This window comes from Grus americana, chromosome 6 (assembly GCF_028858705.1).
Source record: "Grus americana isolate bGruAme1 chromosome 6, bGruAme1.mat, whole genome shotgun sequence".
Classification (NCBI taxonomy): domain Eukaryota; kingdom Metazoa; phylum Chordata; class Aves; order Gruiformes; family Gruidae; genus Grus; species Grus americana.
The window spans coordinates 13,810,526-13,829,232 of record NC_072857.1 but is presented as its reverse complement, the minus strand read 5'-3'; the positions used below and the strand labels follow the sequence as shown (position 1 = coordinate 13,829,232).

General features: G+C 47.4%; 1 protein-coding gene across 5 annotated transcripts in view; it reads left to right on the top strand.

The window, feature by feature from the left end:
* GLI2 (GLI family zinc finger 2) overlaps window positions 1-18,707 on the top strand; it is a 195,198-nt gene that overhangs the window by 144,279 nt on the left and 32,212 nt on the right. For 4 of the 5 annotated variants that reach the window (XM_054830594.1, XM_054830596.1, XM_054830593.1 and 1 more), the window contains 2 exons: window positions 8,777-8,979; window positions 10,645-10,836. In XM_054830594.1, coding sequence (XP_054686569.1) covers window positions 8,777-8,979; window positions 10,645-10,836 — 395 coding nt within the window. The remainder of the gene's footprint in view (window positions 1-8,776; window positions 8,980-10,644; window positions 10,837-18,707) is intronic. The other variant, XM_054830597.1, reaches the window with a different exon arrangement.

Below are 18,707 nucleotides of genomic sequence, written 5' to 3'. Positions count from 1 at the left end.
CAACACATTCCAACCAAGTGATTTGGCTATGGTCTTCTGGCATAACATTGTTTGCCCTTTCCCTGACATTTTGCATATAAAGAAAAGTTATGAGCTTCTTGGGCATTCAAGGTACCAGGAAATGCAGGAGTCTACCTAATTTGTTAACATGAAATTATAGATGTCAGACATAGACTCTGTTAGTTAACGTTGGTTAGAGTAATGCTGCAGCCAGTTGATTGTATTACAGTCATGATGAAGAGGAATGGTCCTTTTTCGCTTTTCTGGGATATGACAGGTATAGAGCCAAGGCAGATTTAAAGTGTAATGAATGAACAAGCATTTTCTATGGTTTGCCCTACTCTTCCATGAGCTCCACAGCTGTGGCGTTGCTGCCACTGACTTACCCTCTCCACATTGGGTTAGTGCTGGCATAACGTGGAAAGGGACTTTTCAGAAGTACTGTAGGAATAGTCTTTTAAATGTTAAACCTCTCTGTAGCACTTGAACGTTATTTTCTTTTAAGGGTGAAAAGCCCCCACCCAAACGTAGCGTGGCAAGAAGACAGTAGGCAGGGATCAAAAATTCAGATTTCCTCCCCACACACATACACTTCCCATTTGTTTTCCCAAGCCCAGTGCCTTCACAGCTACAAGCAAAGTACTCGCTCAAAAGTGCTAATATCCTCAACATGTGTCCCAAGGGAAATCAATCGGATGCAGGGAAACGGCTGTGTCGCATCCGACACATCTTTCCAACACCCATTTCCCACATGACCTCACCAGTGCAGAATCCTCTCAGATCTCCCTCAGCTTCCTACTCAGCTCTACCAGGATCTGGTCTGTGTCCACGCCTTTCCCACCTCATTCCCCACTGCTTCCCACCTTGCTCGCCCCCCCACCTCCATCTGCAATGTCGCTGCCCATCCCTCATCCCCACCCTGCCCTGAGCCCGCAGCATTTCGACACCCCAGCTCTCAAATTTTGTGACTACCGGTCAAGTACTACACTACAAGTTCTCATGTCTGGTGGTTTCAACCTGAAGTTCACATGCCTCCAGGTTTGCGTTGCTCCTTTGGTCTGTTGCTCAACCGCTTTCATTGGCTCTTGCACTTTTATCCATGCTTTCTTTCATGCCTTTTCTCTCACTCTCCTTCCCTCTCTCCCCCTCCGCTTCCTTCCTTGAAGTTCCCCTTCTTAAAATATGCTGCTTCTCTGAAGGCTTTCATCATTAATCTCTCAAGAAACTATCTTAGAGACTCATCTGCTGCGCTTTGATTTATTCGTTGTGGGGTTTTTTTGGCGGGTATCTCACAAGAACTGAGCTGGTCATCCTTCTACCGCCATCGCTAAAGAAAAGCTTGTGTGAAAAGGTGGGCTTTCAGAACTTAAATTAAAAGATCATGTAAGTAAGATAATTGGATAAAAAAGGATATTAGGATCTGAAACAGAATGTTTACTTGCTTTGATGTGCTTTGGGAACATATGTCTGCACAGTGGGCTGCGTGGCTGATTAAGTATAAAACAACCCAAGAAAAAATCACCACTATTAAGCTTAAATCAAAGATCTCTCCTCAAGACACTAATTTGATTTGGGTTTGAAGGTCCCGTATCAACTCTAATTTCTACCTTTGATGTCTTGCTTCTTTGTGTGTTGTATAATGGAGGGCAACCTTACTTGTTAAAAATTTGCATTTTTCTTCCATTTTAAAAGCAAATATTGATATTGTTGTTGTTATTGTGTTGCAGTTGTGCCTACAAGTGTCAGCCAAAATGAGATCTGCATTGTGGTAAACGTGGCATAAATGCAGTAAGAAACCACATGTAGTTAGGAAAGTTTCTGACTTGAAGGCCTATTCCTGTATTTAGGCTCACAGATTCTCTTCTTCCAAATGATGCTGCCAATGTTGTTAACTTCTGGTGGATCTTAGATGGAAAAAAGAAGTTTCAAGCTCTAAACCAAAATACTTTTGATTTCATTGATAAAAAATAATAATACTCTTGTATTGGGTGAAATTAAATCTTTTGTTCCATTTGTTCTTGGGTTTAGATATTTTAAACTTAGGATTGAAGTCAGATATGTTTGAAAATGGAATGGTCTTTTGAAAGGAAAAATGAAAGATGTTTAGCTTTTTTTTAATTTGGAAACAAAAAAATCCTTTTTCTCACCTGGAGCAAATATATTAAATTGACCTCATACACTAGAAGCTGCTTTAAGTCTTGAATATGTTTTCCCAAGGGATGGAAAAAAAATTCTGCTAAGAAATGGCACCCACCTTAGATTACGATACTATTTCCATGGTGCAGATGGAAAACAGAGGAATCGATGAGTTGGAGGCTGTTCTTGTTGCTCCTGGCATCAGTGGCAGAGTTTCCTTTGACTTCAGTGGTACAAGATTAGACTTTAAGGCATGATTTTTAAAGGTATTTAGACAACTACCATTGTCAATGGATGCATGGTGGGATTTTTCATAGTGTCTACTTAAATCCTTCTCAAAGCAGTGCCCGAACCACAAATCCACAAATAAGGGATTTTATATTCAGAGATTTGTGTCTGTTAAGGCCTGAAGGAATTACCGCAGTTATGTCATCTGACATCTGCAACACTGGCCATAGGATTCCCCCCTTTAATTTCTACAGTGGGAGAAATTACTCTTTCCTACTATTAAAACTCCAAACCTTGCAGTACACTTAAAGCCCATCTTTTAGAAAAACATCTAGTTTTGCCATAAAGTCTTGCAGCAGCACTGAATTTACCACTTCCCTCCATAAACCCATCTAATGGGAACTTGCCCTCACTGTTAAAATATCTTTTTTATTTTTCATGCTTTCCATGCCTCAAAGCCATTTTTGAGGGGAAAGGACAAAACGGGAACTGCTCGAAGCATGCCCATTAAATATCTGCAGACAAGCTTTAGCAATTTTTGTCCGTTTCACAGCTTCTTATAAGTGAGTGCATTAACTGCTGAATTAGCAAAGGTAGCTCTGATTTTCTATAATATTCATCTTTGTGGGTATGGAAAAAGAAAGAAGATATTATTAACTCCATTTTAGAGCTGAGAAAATACAGGAAAAAGAAATAAAATTAGTTGTGCTGAGCATCCTGGCAGGGGATGGCTGGGAATTAGCAGTGATGTCTCTTGGGTCCCCCTCCCAGTCTCTTCCTAGAAGGGTACATAAGCTGGCATCTTCAAGTTGATAGCCCTATATTTGAGCATTGGGTCACTTTACTGGATAATTATCAACTTGTTGCAGTGCCGGGAGAGCTGGGAAGCGTGAGCGATTCCCTGTCATTACTGGGATTGCCCCGCACTCCCTGGCAGTGGCTGGGGAGGAGAGGCGGCTGCAAGGCAGCTCCATGCCGTTCCTCCTGGCGCATCCTCCGCTCTCCCAGCCAAGGAAATGGGAAGGGGGGAAAGCTTTGTGAACGATCAAATGCCATGTGAATTCGATAGTTGTGGCCCAGGTTTGACCTCTGATAGGTACCTTGGTTTGAGGGACCTTGTGGGGTTTAATTCAGAGGGTACTGGACAAGTGTCGCGACCTCTTGCCCTTCCTGTTGTAAGGGACTTTAAATCAGAAATAAACAGAGGTGAAGTTGAGGGACTGGCGAGAGCTGTTTAGACTGAATCGTTTAGCATGAATCCTGGGGCATTTTAGGTTTCCTGCTGGATACAGCTCTGGCATCCCATATGTAGAGCGTCTGCCACGAGTGCAGTCCCTTTTTCGGGCATCTGTATGGCTCTCCTCCATCTCGTGCAGACTTTGGGTGGTGTTCTGGGTACACAGGACTTGCAAAAACCAGGCCAGGAAGTTTTATTTAAAACAAAAGCAAGGAATTTTTTGTGGGGTTTAAAGGGGATTGTTGGCTTTAAAAGCTTTTTTCTTATAGCAAAACTCTACCAGGCTATGATACCCCTCCCCATGAGCAGCTCTGTTCCTAGTTTCCATCTCTGTGTAGCAGCTATGCAGTTGTGTTTTTTTTATTGTACAGCCAAACAATTGCCTGCAAGTGTCCATATTCCATTAAGCATATGGAAAAGTATTCAGCCCTTTGTTTTCTGCTGAATGAATATATTTGGCACGTAAGTATTAATTTAGACTAGTCATGGGACATTAGTGCTGGTTAATTGTCCTCATTTTTCTGGGTTTTATTTAACTGATGGAGATTATTTCAGAAATGCACAACTTCTTTAACTGTCACATTCATTGCTGGGTTCCCCTTGCAGAAGCTCCAAACCTGCAAGCAGCAGTGGGGAGATTGGTGCCGCATGTCCACCACACAGGATTTTGGGATTGCTGGTGCATGACCGCAGGGAGAGAGCTGAATGAGAAAAAGTCACCCCAAGGCCCTGTTCATAGCAGCCAGCACTGGTTTTGCCAGTCCCTGAGGGGTTTCCCTTCCCAGGATCCCAGCCAGCTCCTCAGAGATGCTGCTGCTCCTCTGCCATGGGACCATGAGGATCCTTTCTCAGTGCTGTGTCCAGCTGCGATGCACTGAGCACAGCACATGCACACCTCCTGTGAGCAGCGGCATCGGTGGCAAGTGCCTGCCAGGCTCCAAGGCACACGGAGGGACGCTGTGGTCCACCCCACTGAAAACCATGAGCTGAATTTTTTGCCTTGCTTTCCAAAGGAAAACTACCAGCTCCTTCCCCCAGTCTTTGGGACGAGACTGTGGAGCTTTGGACAAGCCAGCACTCCTTTCAGCAGAACCCAGGCAGCAGGAAAATTAAGCAGATCTCTCTTCCCCAATGAAGAACAGTCAAGGAGTGACCAGCCCCTGGGAAACCACCAAAAATCTCTTAGTGTCCCACTGGCAGTGTGTTACATCTCAGATGCTGGTAGATCTCCTTGTGCTGGTCGTGCTCCTCTGCTGCTGTGTGTACCCACTGCCCCATAGCCTTGCTCTGCAGACAGCTGGGGCCACGTAGATAGTGGTAGGATTTCTGCTCTCCAAGGACGTTTATCCACCGCACCAGTAAAGACCTGCTCTGTAAAGCCTTCAGCAGCGTGCGTGCCCCCGGCATCACCATGAGACCCCCGCAGCCCTTAGATGGTGTCAGGTAATGTGTGTCCCTCTGTTAGAGACCAGGGAAGGGAGACCTTCTCCTGAGTGGGGGAGGAAAGGAATCCGGGCTCCCGTGCTTTGTCAGAGATGCAAATTGCTCTACAAGTCCTGAGCATTAATTATAGAGCCTGGGCTTCTCGCCGGAGCCACAGGGAAAACAGGCCTCTGGCTCCCGTTAAATCTAATGGCGTTTGGACACCCAATTCCCTTAGCCTATTTGAAAATCAGAATCCCGGTTTCTTCAGAAATATACGTGGTCAGGTGAAATCCCTCGTCTCGCTGCAGACAGCGAGATTTTTACAGTGTTGGCTTCGGCAGATCCGGGAGCTCTTCCCCAGGTGCTGCAGGTTTTTCCTCATGCCATCTGTGGGATCCAGGAAGGGAGCAGGGGATGATGTATGGACAGTAGAGGTCTGGGCAGGGAGCTCTACAGACACACCGAGAATCCCAGCTCTGGCACCGTGGCACCATTGCACAGGCTGGTTCACCGCAGCAAGCTGGAGATTGTGGGGTTTGGAGCATGGGGATGGGGAGTCCCGCTTGCCTGGGAGGTGAGCTGGGCATGGGGGCAGAACATTCCCCCAGCATCGCTTCATGTCTCCCCCATTTAAACCACTGCCTCTAAAAAGCAGCAGCTAGTTGCTGTCCCTTGGCCAATCTAGGAGCAGACCTGTGAGGCTGTGGCTGCCTCTCGTTGTGTATTTCCAGATTGCTGATGTGATGGCACAGTCTGGGGCTTGGGGATTAGATAAGAAGTAATGCCAGTGGCGAAACTGGGAAAAAAGGGGAAAAATCAAACTTTTGGGGAGTTAGGAGCAGAGGATCCCTCCAGCCGAGTGAGCCATTCCTGGTAGGCAGCTACTGGAAACCACGTTATTTTGGGACGTGTTGTAACGTGGGATGGTGCTTTACTAGAAGTGCAGGTGTCCAACGGTGAGACGTGATCCCTGCCTGGGACGGCTTACAGGAGCCGGACCTGGCCGGCGGTATGGCTGTCCTAGCCCGCAGATGGAGAGATGCGGCAAGGAGAGGCTTGAAGCAGAGCCGTAAGGAGAAGCCTGCTCTCCAGCCCGGTCTTTGCGCACGCGCTCAGCCTCGTGTTGAAACACCGCCCGGGTCTCCAGCTGCATGCATTTTGGGTGAATTCTTGATCTTTTTCCCAGTGTTACCTTTTTGGCCAGGGTGGAGTTTCCCTGTTCTGAGGGACTCCAGTATTTCTGCCCAATTTAGCACAGAGAAAATGAACAGCAAACCCTTCATATTGTTATACACATTTTAGATGTTGGCCTCACAGTTTGATCAGCGGAGGCTCCGAAGGCTCGTAAACCTGGTAATACATAGTTTCAAGCCTGCATCAAAGAAGTTCACAACCCTTTTGGGAGAAGCTGTGAGTACTGATGAAAGAGGGAACTTATTGTATATGTAAGAAAACTTCTTTCATGGCTTATGTATTAAGGCAGGCTCTGTGGCCCAGGGAAGATTGGGGCTGCTTTTAATTTACATCCCCCCTCACTTATATTAAGTCTTCGTCAGAAGAAAAATTAGTCAGATGTTTTCTTAATGACATCATTTTTTTTAATCCTCTTTCATTTTTTCCAGATGAGGCGGTGGAGATTATTAGAAATGAATTGAAACTAAATCTGGAACAGAGACTTTGATTCACTTCTCCCTCCTCCCCGGTAGAAATAAATTGGTCGGCTCCGTGCTTGGCCGCCTTTATTAGCAGCCTCGACAGAAACCAGCCCCGGCGGCCTCGGCTGCAGCTTTCCCAAGCTTGCCTCCGATGAGGCTGATGTCATGGCAAGAGGCACCGGAGAGTGACTCGGAGAGAGACTTTGGTCGCCCCATAATTGTGGTAACGAAAAGCCATGGCGATGCAGGTGGGGAGGTTATGAGGTCTGAAATAGCCATGCCATCATAAGTTTGTCTTTCAGCGCCGTAAAAGAAAACAGGCTCGATGCTGGTGGGTGTTCCTCTAGTGAAACCCTGGTCTGGGTCCAATGAGCGCGCGTGTGTCAGTGGCTGTGCATCTCTGCAAGTCCTTTATATCTGATAGGTTTTTCACTGCCTTGTATTTCACACCGGTGAGCCACAGAGTGTATTGCTACAGGAAAGTACTTTGAACTATAAATATTTTAAAAGGCATTTAATTTACTACCCATCAGCAGAAAGTGTTCAAAAAGCCACAAGGTTTACTAATTTATCAGAAAGACAGAGAAACACGCAGAAGATCAAACAAAGACAAACATGCTCGTAAACTGCTGAATAAGTCTGCAAAGCTTATATTACATTTCTGTGTGGTTTTGTTGATATGTAAGTATTACAAATAAATTAAAATGCACCTGAACTGTTGATAAGGCAGGGTGGGACCGAGATCCTGAGGTGCAGGTGGCATGTCTAAACTGCTCAGACCCTCGTGTTTGTGGTTGCCTATGCATGGAGAGACAGATCTTACATGCACTCACTAATGGCATGTTTGGATATTCTTAGGGAAGGACCTTTGTAATACCGTCCCTTAGCTCAGCCCACGTCCCAGATCCCTGACCCCCGAAATCCCAAATGCCTGTGGTCTCCCCTGCCCGGGGTGCTGCCCCATGGGGTGCACATCCATCTCCCTCAGCTTTGCCAGAGCACCCAGCCAGGGATGAACACTGTCCCTGCTGTGACCTGTGTCTCCACACCAGCTCCTCCTCCAGCAGCCTGTGAGTACAGAGACAGCTAATGCAAAGCAGATTTTTCTCTTTCATTTTTCCTAATGACAGCTCTGCCTCTTTTGGAGTCTAGCTCAGATTTTCTGCTTCTCAGGTCAGGGCGTGTAACTTTTTCTCCCCTCCTTGCACCCTTTATGGTTTGTCTGAGAGGCTGGAGGGTACAGTGGGAGACGTGTTTGGGAGATGTCCGTGCACTTTCTCTTCCATCCTTGCTCACCCTGCAAATACTGCTCAAGTGCTGAAACATGTCTATGACTTTTTTTTCTGTTACCTGCTGAATCCCTCAGCATTTATTGACTTCTTTCTCAGGTAACACTTGGCCTGAGGAAGATCTGAGGGATTTAACAGAGGTGGCCCCCAGAAAGCATGCAATAAAACCTCTCATGAACTTTTGCCCTCTGAACCGTACCGCTGACCTGTCAAGGAGGTTTGTGCAAGCTGTGATGGACGCAGGCGGGGAGGGCTGCTCCACCGGCGCTGGCTGAGCCACGCGTGCTGGGCCGAGCAAAGCATGGCTCACCTCAAGATCTCCTTGCACCATTTACATCCGTTCACAGGCAGCCCTGTCTGGGGCTTTGTCTGCACACGGCAGCACTAGGTGTCTGGATACCCAGGGGCAGTGAGGAGCTTGCCAGTCCCAGGTTTGCCTCCAATGTCTTCTTGTAGCCAGCCTCCCCGTGCAAGGAGATGGGGTGAAATCTGTGGCACGGGGTATGCTCCACGCAACCTGCAAGCGCAGGCACTGCCTGAAGCAGCTCATGCCTCTTTCCACAGCAGCCCAGCTGGGGTGAGCCACCTTCCACCAATATATGCTCAGTGCAATGCGGGTGCAGGTCCGCAGGAAGCTTGCATGGGCTTCAGGCTCCACGTATGCCAAGAAGGGAGGCTTTTCCCACCATGTGCTCAAACTCCTCCCCTGCGGGTGAAGGCAGTGGGGTGGGAGGCAGAAGAGTGTCAGGCGGCCGTGCCCACCGCGGGTGGCTGTGAGTGACAGCGTGTCTCTGTTTCCTTCCCAGGCCTCCTCCCCTGAGCGGCAGCCCCGTCATCTCTGACATCTCCCTCATCCGCCTGTCTCCGCACCCAGCCGGGCCCGGCGAGTCACCCTTCAGCCCGCCGCACCCCTACGTGGCACCCCACATGGAGCACTACCTCCGCTCTGTCCACGGCAGCCCCACGCTCTCCGTCATCTCCGCTGCCAGGGGCCTCAGCCCCGCCGACGGTAAGACGCTGTGCTACTGGTATTGCAGTGATTTTTGTAGCTCACCAGCACTGAAATTCCCTAAAACACGGGGATTTACAGCTGCAAAGGCTCCGCAGCTGCTCTCTGAAGTGGTAGAGCTGTCTCTTTTTCTTTTTTTTTCCCCCCTTTAACTACACATTTGTTTTGCATCATTGCGCTGAGAAAGCAGAGCGTGAGAATAGCTATTACCGCTGGATCATATTATAAATATTTTGCTTAAAGTACGTTCCTTTCTGCAGCGTTCTCGGCTCTCTTACAAGCTTATGTCTCTACCGGGAGCCCTGCTTCCCCCAAAGAGGGTCACAGTCGCTCTGGCTGCCTGGCCTGGCTGGGACTGATGTTGCAGAGATGAGTCAATGTCGGCTGGGTTATCCCCTGTTGGCTTTGTGTCTCGGTGCACGATGGCTCCCATGTGAAGGAGAGAGGCCATACTTTCTTCCTCCTTACTCCTGAACTGCCCCGCAGCAGCTTTTGGGAGAAGGCAAGGATGTGCAGTGAGCTGGCACTGGGTGTTGATGCTCTCCAAGTCCCGGCAGACCCCGGTGTTGGGGAGCCAGGGACAAAAACGGCCAAACAGGGAAAGGGGAAAATCCACGACTGCTTTCATTTGGGGAGGTGCAAGTCATGACTGACTTCATTAGAAGTGCTTCATTACACAACTGCAGGCAGCTGGCTCAGTGCCCAGGGAGCAGCCGGGGTCTGGGGACCCAGTCTCTGCACGCTTGGTAGTTCCCAGCATCTCTTGGCTCCCGAGATGCTGCAGGGGCAAAGGGCCCTTCCCTGCCACAAAGCAAAGTGGACCAGAGAGCCACAAGGCCCCCAACTTAGTGTCTGGCAGCGTAAAACCATCTTCTGTGGCTAAAAAAAACATTGCTAGGGTGATGGGGAGATGCATGCGTCTTCTTCCCTCCCCTAAAACGTCATCCGAACTCCCAGCCACCCGCCACGGAGAGGTCTGATGGCTGACATGCGTGTGTTCTGCCTCATCCTCCCCTTCCAAAGCCAGTTTCATTATTTGCTATGAGAAAAAGACATTGTGTTTTGGGTTGCTTTTCTTTCTCTTTTTCTTTTCCTTTTTTTTTTTTTTTGTAAGGCTGTGGTAAATAAGTTAATGGGGCAAGCGGGTGGGGAGGCAGGTTTGAAAAATTACAGCTGGGAGAAAGTGAGCGTAATTGGCTTTGGCAGCCAAAATGGTTTTATGCTGCCAGACACTAAACCTAGCTCTATGCATTAGACCTTGGCTTTAATTTCCTCGCACTGCTATCGGGAACTGGGCTGCATTTGTCTTTCCTTCCTAATAGGCAGGGATGTTAATGCTGACAGGGTTACTGCTGCCGGCGGGCTGGGCCCTCTCCCCCCTCCCTGGGGTGCCGGCTGCGTCCGAACGGGAGGATTATTAGAAGGGGGAACGAGAGATTGTTTATAAATTTGCGGAAATGGAGGAATGCAGAGGCCCCAGCTTAGCTTCTTTTGTCCGCAGAAGCACGCCCAAGCACACGTCACGAGAGCCCTACGCAGAGCCGTGCGGCCGGGGCTGACGGGGGGCGCGGGGGGGAGACGGGGACGCCAACGTCAGCGCCGAGGTCTAACGTTGCGGTGGGAACCTTCTCCCCATGTTTTTCTCCTCGCCCGCGGCTCCGGCAGTGGCTCACGAGCACCTGAAGGAGCGAGGTCTCTTTGGGCTGCCCCCGCCACCACCAGGAGCCAACCCCGCCGACTACTACCACCAAATGACGCTGATGGCCGGCCACCCAAACCCCTATGGGGACCTCCTGATGCAGAGTGGGGGAGCAGCCAGCACAGCCCATCTCCACGATTACCTCAGCCCCGTCGATGGTGAGTAGTGGTCGGGGTCCTCCGTGGCACAGCTGAAATTTTGGGACAGATGGATGGGGCTATCCTCCAGGTGGAGGTTGCTGTAGATGGTCCCTCTGCCCTGCCAAAACCCACCGGTGCTGAACTATAATTTTTGGCTTAAAAGGTCGCCTTGTTCCATATATACATATAACAGATACATAATTTGAAATACATACGTTGCGGCCTCTTTGGGGGGGGATGGCATGGCTGCGGCATGGGTAGGGGATGGGCTGGTCCAGCAGACAGGGCGTTGCTGCCGTCCTGCTGTCTTGGGCACGGGTGACCATACTGTCCCTGTGGACAAGCTCCAGCTCCAGCTCCCCATCCCACCCTGTCTGCCCCTGAATTTAGCCTATTTGGTGTCTGGGACAAAGGCTGGCCGTTTCCATGCATAGCCATGCTTGGCACGATGGACTCCTCATCTTGGTTGGGACCTCTCAGGTCCCCAAGGAGAAAAAATATGTTAACGGGGAGCCACGGTGGAGACGATATGTTAGTACTTTGCGGGAGAAAAAAATTGCAGGAATGTGGTATTTATGCTAGTATCAGGCATTATAAGCCCAGAGAGTTCTGGCTCCTGGCTAAATGAAGAAGAAATAAAATCATGTTAGGTGCTGCAGTGCTGAGTCACTCCCGTGGCCTGAGCGCTGCCCTGGTGAGATGGGTAAAATCTGTGTGGAAACGTATCTGAGGTCCAAGTGATTTTTAGAGCCGTTAGAAATTTCTTTCCTTTCACTTCATGCCACGTCTTGTAAGAACTGGAGTTGCGCAGATATTACAGAGGGACGTTTGGGGATTATTTCTGCTGCAAGAAAGAGAAGTCTCGGCTCGACTTTCAGATACCGGCTCCTGTTTCCTGGGCTGCCTTCAGATTTGCCTGTGGACCATTATAATTTTTGGAGTGGAGATCTGCATCATTTCATTACCGCTTCAAAGTTTCTGTTGTCGAGCTTTTAAGATGAAAGACTTTGCAGTCTTGCTGCTTCATAAAGTGACTGGTTTAGAATGATAAAAGCTGCTCTGGCTGTTCAGTGATAGGGGCTTATAGATATTTCTAATGAAAAAACAATTTCTCGTCTGCAGCTGCTGCGGAAGTTTTACCTGAATAGTCATTTTCTGCTGCCAGTTCCTAGATTGATCAGGAACCTGGATCCTAGTCTGAAAAGGAGAGCACATGCTCCTTGGTACCATCCTGCCTTTAACACCCAAAATATATTCTGAGCTTCTCTGCTACAAAGCAGCTGGTCAGTAAGACTGCTCTGTCTTCCATCCAAAGGGTTAATGTTTGTGGTTATAGCAGATGGGTGCAAACCAGCCCTGCCAATTTCTCCTCGGGCTCGTGAACAAGACTCCTTCCTCCTTGCCGCCTTATTAGTCCATCTCTGACCAGCGGTGCCTCACTGAAGTGCCAGATAAACAGCCAGTAAGGGAAGCAAACACAACTGTTTTCATGCTAGCACAGACTGACTCCTGGCACACCAAGATACTCATCCTCTGGTTTGCTGAAGATTAGTCTTTATCTGAAGTCATCTGAGATATTCCCTGTGGCAGAAGATTCTCTTGCTGCTTGCCTTCTCCTGAAAACAGCTCTAGAGTAAATCACATATCAAAGGTCCTGGTTTCATGCAGCCGAGCTCATAACCATTATTCACTGGAAAGCCAGAACTCGCTGAGCATTTATTTTGATCTTTTGGTAAAGCTTTGTTGATGAGTACCTGGAAAGCCTTTTCTGGGCCTTCACATGCTCTGAGTGAGATGAAACTTTCAAACGTCATGAGGATATGACATGAGACACCAGAAGGCTACTTTTTAAAAATCTAAAAAGGAGCAGCAGCCAGTCTCTGGTCTACACGTTCGGGTTTATCCACCAGCTGGAGAGAATAGAGAATTGTGCATTATCAAGGCGGAGGCTAAAATGGATGGCTCTGAAACACTGGCTGAGGAACCACTCTCCCTCTCTTTTTAGAAAGTTATTTCAAAAATTTAAATCAGCAGGGACTAAGTAAATAGTTGAACAGTTAATTTAATAAAGCATCCTCTTATGGTGCTTTTCTGAGACAAGAATATCAGTAGCATGCATAAAACCTCAATGAGTCACCACCTCACAGCATCTTTTATTGAGAGAGCCCTTTTCTTCCCAGAGAGCCCCAGAACATAAGAACTTTACAAGAATTAGTTTGCTGAAAATGCAGGTAGCTGCTGTCAAACCACATGCAGCACCATCACACATCTGTGATAACACTGGCACCTGCAAAAGAAAAAGAAGCAGATAAGCATAGATTAAAACTGGCCTATGCAGTGTCACATCACCTCCAAATATCTGCAGGTCCATGGGAGCCCTAGACACTGGGTATGGTAGTTCTTCCACAGACACATACCTGGGCCCTTCTGGTTGCTGTAATTGCATTTCTTGGAGAATTTCTTGATGCCTCCGTGTTTGTTAGTGTTTTTTCATCCCACCAGGTGTCTAGGGTCTAGGGCATCAATGTCGGCTGGAGCTTGTTGGAACCGACATTGTGTCAGGTCTGCTGAGTGTTTCAGTGGTGACTGAGCCATGGTGCCCCAGAGCTGCATCTCTTTAGCACGGTTTTCACTGTGCAGCTAGAAGTAGTTAAACCACTAAAATAGACCAAATATAAGTTTTATGCACCAGACTGCTGGGGTCTTCAGACCAGTGCCAGTGGAGACCAAATAACCCTTCAGTTAGCTGTCCTGTTACATTCTGTCATTCAAACAGGGACTCTAAATCCAAGAGTGGAGTTTGAATCCAGGCTTAAATCCATTTTCTGGAAAGCCTACACTTTCAAATCAAAAGTTAATTGCTTTCCAATGTCATAAGATTGGTGGTGGGACACTTTTGAGACTAATTTACAGGATCTATTCACCAGATCAAAACAATCTTTTGCATTTCTATTCTAGAAGTGGATGCCATGTGGTGGATTATTCCAGGTGACAGAGTGGTTACACAAGAGCATCACTGGGGCAGTAAAGACTTGTGGGGAGCACAGATGAGCCTGGAGATGACTACAACTTTCTGAGCATGTTTAGTGCATCCAACATTTTTTTTTTCCTAAGCACAAGGGTTCCTGTGATTACCATCAGCCCTTCAGGAGGTACCGTTTGCTCCCAAAAGGAGCGTATCCAGACTGACTCAATGCTTGTACTGTTATAGCCCTGTACATCAGAAGATCTCAAAGTACTGTACAAAGCAAAGCTGTTTCATCACTGGAAACCCCAAAGAGAAAGGAGATCATATGAGCAGTGATCAGAGCAGTGGCAGCTCGGGGAACAAGACCCCAGTCTTCAGAATGAGGACTCTCATGGCCAGGGTGGGAAGCAGAGATCACCTTTAAATCCATCATTTCTATTTGCACAGTGTCGAAAGTGTGAGTGGGTTGTCCATACTGAGTCAGGGGTTGGGGGAAAAAGGTCTTGAATTCAACTTACATCCAAGCGGCGCTGCACAGAGGTGGTCACTCAGGTCAGGAGGGCTGCATAGATGTGTTTGTGCAACCTTACAGTTACCAACAGCAGGGATGACCCTGCAGTGCTGTCAGGGCATTTCATCCAGTTGTGGAGCTAGAGGGGGGATCCCTGCCCTGTCTCTTGCTGCCTGGTGCATGCCAGTCACGAGTGTCTTGATCATGACCAGCAGTTTAACTGGGAAAAGGCTTTGTTCAGCCCAGGAGAGCCAACCTGCTAGCGGCTGGCGCAGTTGCCTGGAATGTGGGCAAATCATCAAGCAGGACTTTATTCCCCCAAGTCAAACAGTGATTCAGCTTCACTGGCTTCTCTCAGCCAGTGTTGTTGGAATCTTTTTACTTCAAGTAAATGATTTAATAGCCATTGGGGTAAGGAGCAGGGCTGGCAGCACAGCCCAGTGGTTACTGCAGTCAGCAGGCATGTGTCTGTGAGAGGTGAGCTCAGGACTCTCCTCCAGCAGGTTTATGCCAAGCAACTGCTCCATCAGGGTGGACAGAGAGAGCCCAGCTTCACGGCATCCTAGGAAAGAAGTGCCTTGTCTGGGGCTTGAGGGACCAGCAGCTCTGGATTTGCAGGCTGGATATGCAGATGACTTCCCCAAAAGAGCCAGCTGTTGGCTACTCTGGGCAGACGGCGCGCCCTGTAGTCTCTTCCTTAAAAACTCTGAAAGATCTTTTTTTGTTGTTGTTGTTTTCTTTGTCCCAGCACAGAATGGAAACTTGCTGAAATCTCAGAAAAGGTTCAGAGAATGGGAAACGATTTCCCACCCATTTCTAGCCAGCAATGCTGTTTTCCTCCCCAGAAAAATATGTGCAGAAGAGAGGAGAAGTCCCAGAGCATCCCATAAGCACTCTGTCTGGAATCCGCTGCACTCTGGTTTCTAAAGAATTCAATTTACATATGCAAGTTGGGTCCTCTTAACAGTTACCTTGTGGATTGGGAGTAGAAGAATGCAGCCTTGTCTTTCAGCGAGGATTTGAGGGAAGCATTAGTATTCCTTGAACTGCAAAGCTGATCGGGCCGGGTAGGGAAGAAAGAAAGGTCCCAGGACAGCATCTGGTGCCAGAACAAATGTCCAGCATCTGCTGCAGTCTAAGTAAGCTGTGTGTTGCCGCTGCAAAAGAGGAGAGGGGAATAAGGAACTGGTTATGCAAAGAGTGTTTGTAGTTTATTGCAGTTGGTTATTGATTAAGGGATCATCCTGTGGTTTTTTGCTGTCCTTGGTTTTAATCTGATGATGGGAGGAGGGGGATATTTCTGTGTGCGTTGGTGGAGTTTTCTTGATGAGCAGCCAGGAAGAGGGACCATTTTGATAACGCTGTATTTATCCCGAGGCTTGGCCATGGGATGCAGGGGAAGCCGTGGCTCCGGCCGTGGCTCGGTGAGGAGGGGGGACCAGCCCACGTGCCTTACGGGATCAGCCATTTGGAAGCAGATTCCCCCCATGTCCCTGTGCAGTCGCTTGTCCGTAAAGAGATGCCTGAGATTTCCTTGCCCTGAAGGAACTCCCACTGAGTGCCTGGCGTTTCTTTTCAGGAGGGCTTTGCTGCCACTATTTCTAATGCAGTATGTAGCTCTGAAACCTCCCTCCAGGAAAACCATCTCTTCTAATGTCCCTCTGATGGACCGCAGCCACGGCGAGTGGTCGGAGCAGGAACCTCTGTTCCCGCCTCCCACACGAGCCCCGCGGGTCTGATCCTGATCTAGCACAGCAGCGCAGGGAGCAGCCGCGGGAGTCAGACCACGAGCTGACACAAGTGAAAATGAGAGGCTGAGCATCTGGCTCATCGCTGGCCTGTTGTGGATAAATCTAAATTGGGGAAGAAAATCCCAGTTTCTGAGCAACCCGTGGATGTGAACCTGTAGGAAACTGCTGAGGAAACTTCTACCTTTTTACCAAGAAATTTGGACTTTCCTCCCAGTTCTAGGCTGGTTGAAGGACCGGGCTGGGACATTTGGCAGACGTGGCCAGTGTCACTTAAAAATTCAGCCTTGAATTCTTGCTAGTTTAGAAATGGGATATTTAAACCCCTCCAGGAGAGAAATGGCTTTCAGTTGTGAGCTGTGGCATTTACATTTACCCTGCAAAGATAATGTAGCTGTAAAGTCAAGCTTTTTCTATTGAAAAGTTATTCCAGGCAGTTTTAAAATGTTTTTTAAAATATGTGGGTTATACTAATTCTCTACCATGTAGAGCTGAGCCTGTGACTGCCAGTGTATCTAGGTCTGTGTATGAAATGGTATGGAAGGGCCGGTGTGCTCCAGTTAAAACACCATAAAACGTTTCTGGAATTGACTTTCTGTAAGAAGAAGGAGCAGGGGGCAAACACCTATGGTAAATTTTTTATTGACCTTCATGAACTGCCATCCACTATCACCAATGCCCAGAGCTTTGGGCTCAACTTTTACTGCACCCTTCCGTTCACCACTTCATGTCTCCATTTTAATCTCCTCCTAATTCTGAGATTGTAAGGAGATGGGGACAGTCTTTTGGCTTAAAATTTCCTGTCTTTCTTCAAGCCAAAGGATATTTTTGTTGTTGCTTGAAATCTGAAAGAGTTTTGAATTCTAAGCAGGTATGTTTAGCTTTTGCAAAAACAAAACCAAAAAAATATCAAGTTTCTTCTATTCAGAGCTGATTCTTTTAATATATACCACATAAATAAAACCCAAGCTGTTAGTATGTCCAAAAACCGGGCACATAAGCATAGCAGGTTTTCCAAGTGGGAAAGAATTAGTTTGAAAATAAAGATGAGATAGCTTAAATAGGTATGCCTCTAGATCAGCTTTTAAATTCATATTTATCCTATAAATATGAATTTTGCAGAGCAAATTGATATGGGAAGAGCCACCACCAAAGAACACCCATCCTGGACATGCTGTAAATGTACTTGGCTGGAAATATTATTGAACACCAGAGGAGGCAATGACACGGAGTACCTCATCCAGTTGTCCTGTTTCTTGTTTTGCTTGTGGGCTTTGGCCCATCACTTCTTTCTGGATCTGGGTGAGAAAGAGTTTTCCCATTTCTCAGAAGTATTCAAGGGAAAGAAACTGAAGGTAAAAAAGGTGTCCATCTGAGGTAGAGAGGCACAGAGAAATTAATTTTTAAAATTGAAACTCTGGTAGAAGAGTGGAATTAATTTTAAAATTATTTCAATTTGTGACCTTTTCAAATTCATTTTAACCCATGTTGACTTCATGTTTGTCAACAAAACATCTTTTAGAACAACCACATAAAAATACCAATTTTTTTTCTTTCAAGAGTGTTGAAAGGGGTAGTCTAACAGTTTAGAAACTCTTCCCCTAACATATTTTCCAATCAAAAAAGTCTTAAAACTAACCCTGTTCATTTTGATAAGTCAGCATTTTTGAAGGGGAGATGAGAGGGGGAGTGCTAGTGATAAATCCTCCCGAGGCTCTCCGGCTCTGTGTCTGAAAAATGGATCCCACCATCATTTACTTCTCTGGGCACAGTCACTGCTGAAGTAGTTGTGTGTGGTTTTTTCCTTTGAAACATCACTGGGCCTCAGGCAACAGGGGATTTTGCTTACGTATTCAAGTGGCTGTCAGTCAGGCCGTGCTGAACACCCTGCCTACGTATACAGCTTATCTTTGCTGCTGCCTGCTATCGTTCAGCATTCATGCTCAGTGTCCTCAGATCGGGGGACTAGGTTGGGCCAATTTTATTATTAAGAGTGATCCCAGTGCTGCTAATCTGCTTTTGAATAATAATTTTGAAAAGATTCCCTCTTCCTAAATGCACTAGTGAGCACTTCTTCATGTGGTTAAACTCCTTTTCCATTTCCCAGACGCATTCCTTCCCGGGCACCTTGGGCAGGCTGTCATTGAGAAGAGAGGAATTGTTCATCCATAGCAGGATTTTAGGGCACAGCTTCCCCTGGAAGCCCGAGACCTAAGAGTCTTTTGTGTAAAGCATCAGCCCAACCTATTGGATCGGCTATCAGACATTTCAGATAGCCCACGGTACTCGCGAGATCTAAATTAGAGTGGACAGTAACGCAATGTGTATTACTGGGTTTAGGCTGGAGAAGTCCCAAGCCAGCTTGTGAATCTGACAGCTTCCAGCAGAGATTTACACGGGGAAAAAATGACGTACCTGTGTGCAGTGGGGAGGGGTGCCCGCGTTGGATGCACTGCGAAAACCCAGGTTTCTGTTGGACATCAGGACTTCTTCCCTTTGCAAATTAATGGCGACCAATGGCTGAACCAGCACTGTGGACATAAATCATGGGAAGGAACAGCGAGAAATGAGTACAAGGCTTTTCTTTCTATTTAGTAATTTATCAAGGGAAGTGGCACATTAATAAACAGATCTCCCTTGAGGTGTGGGAGTAACAGAGATA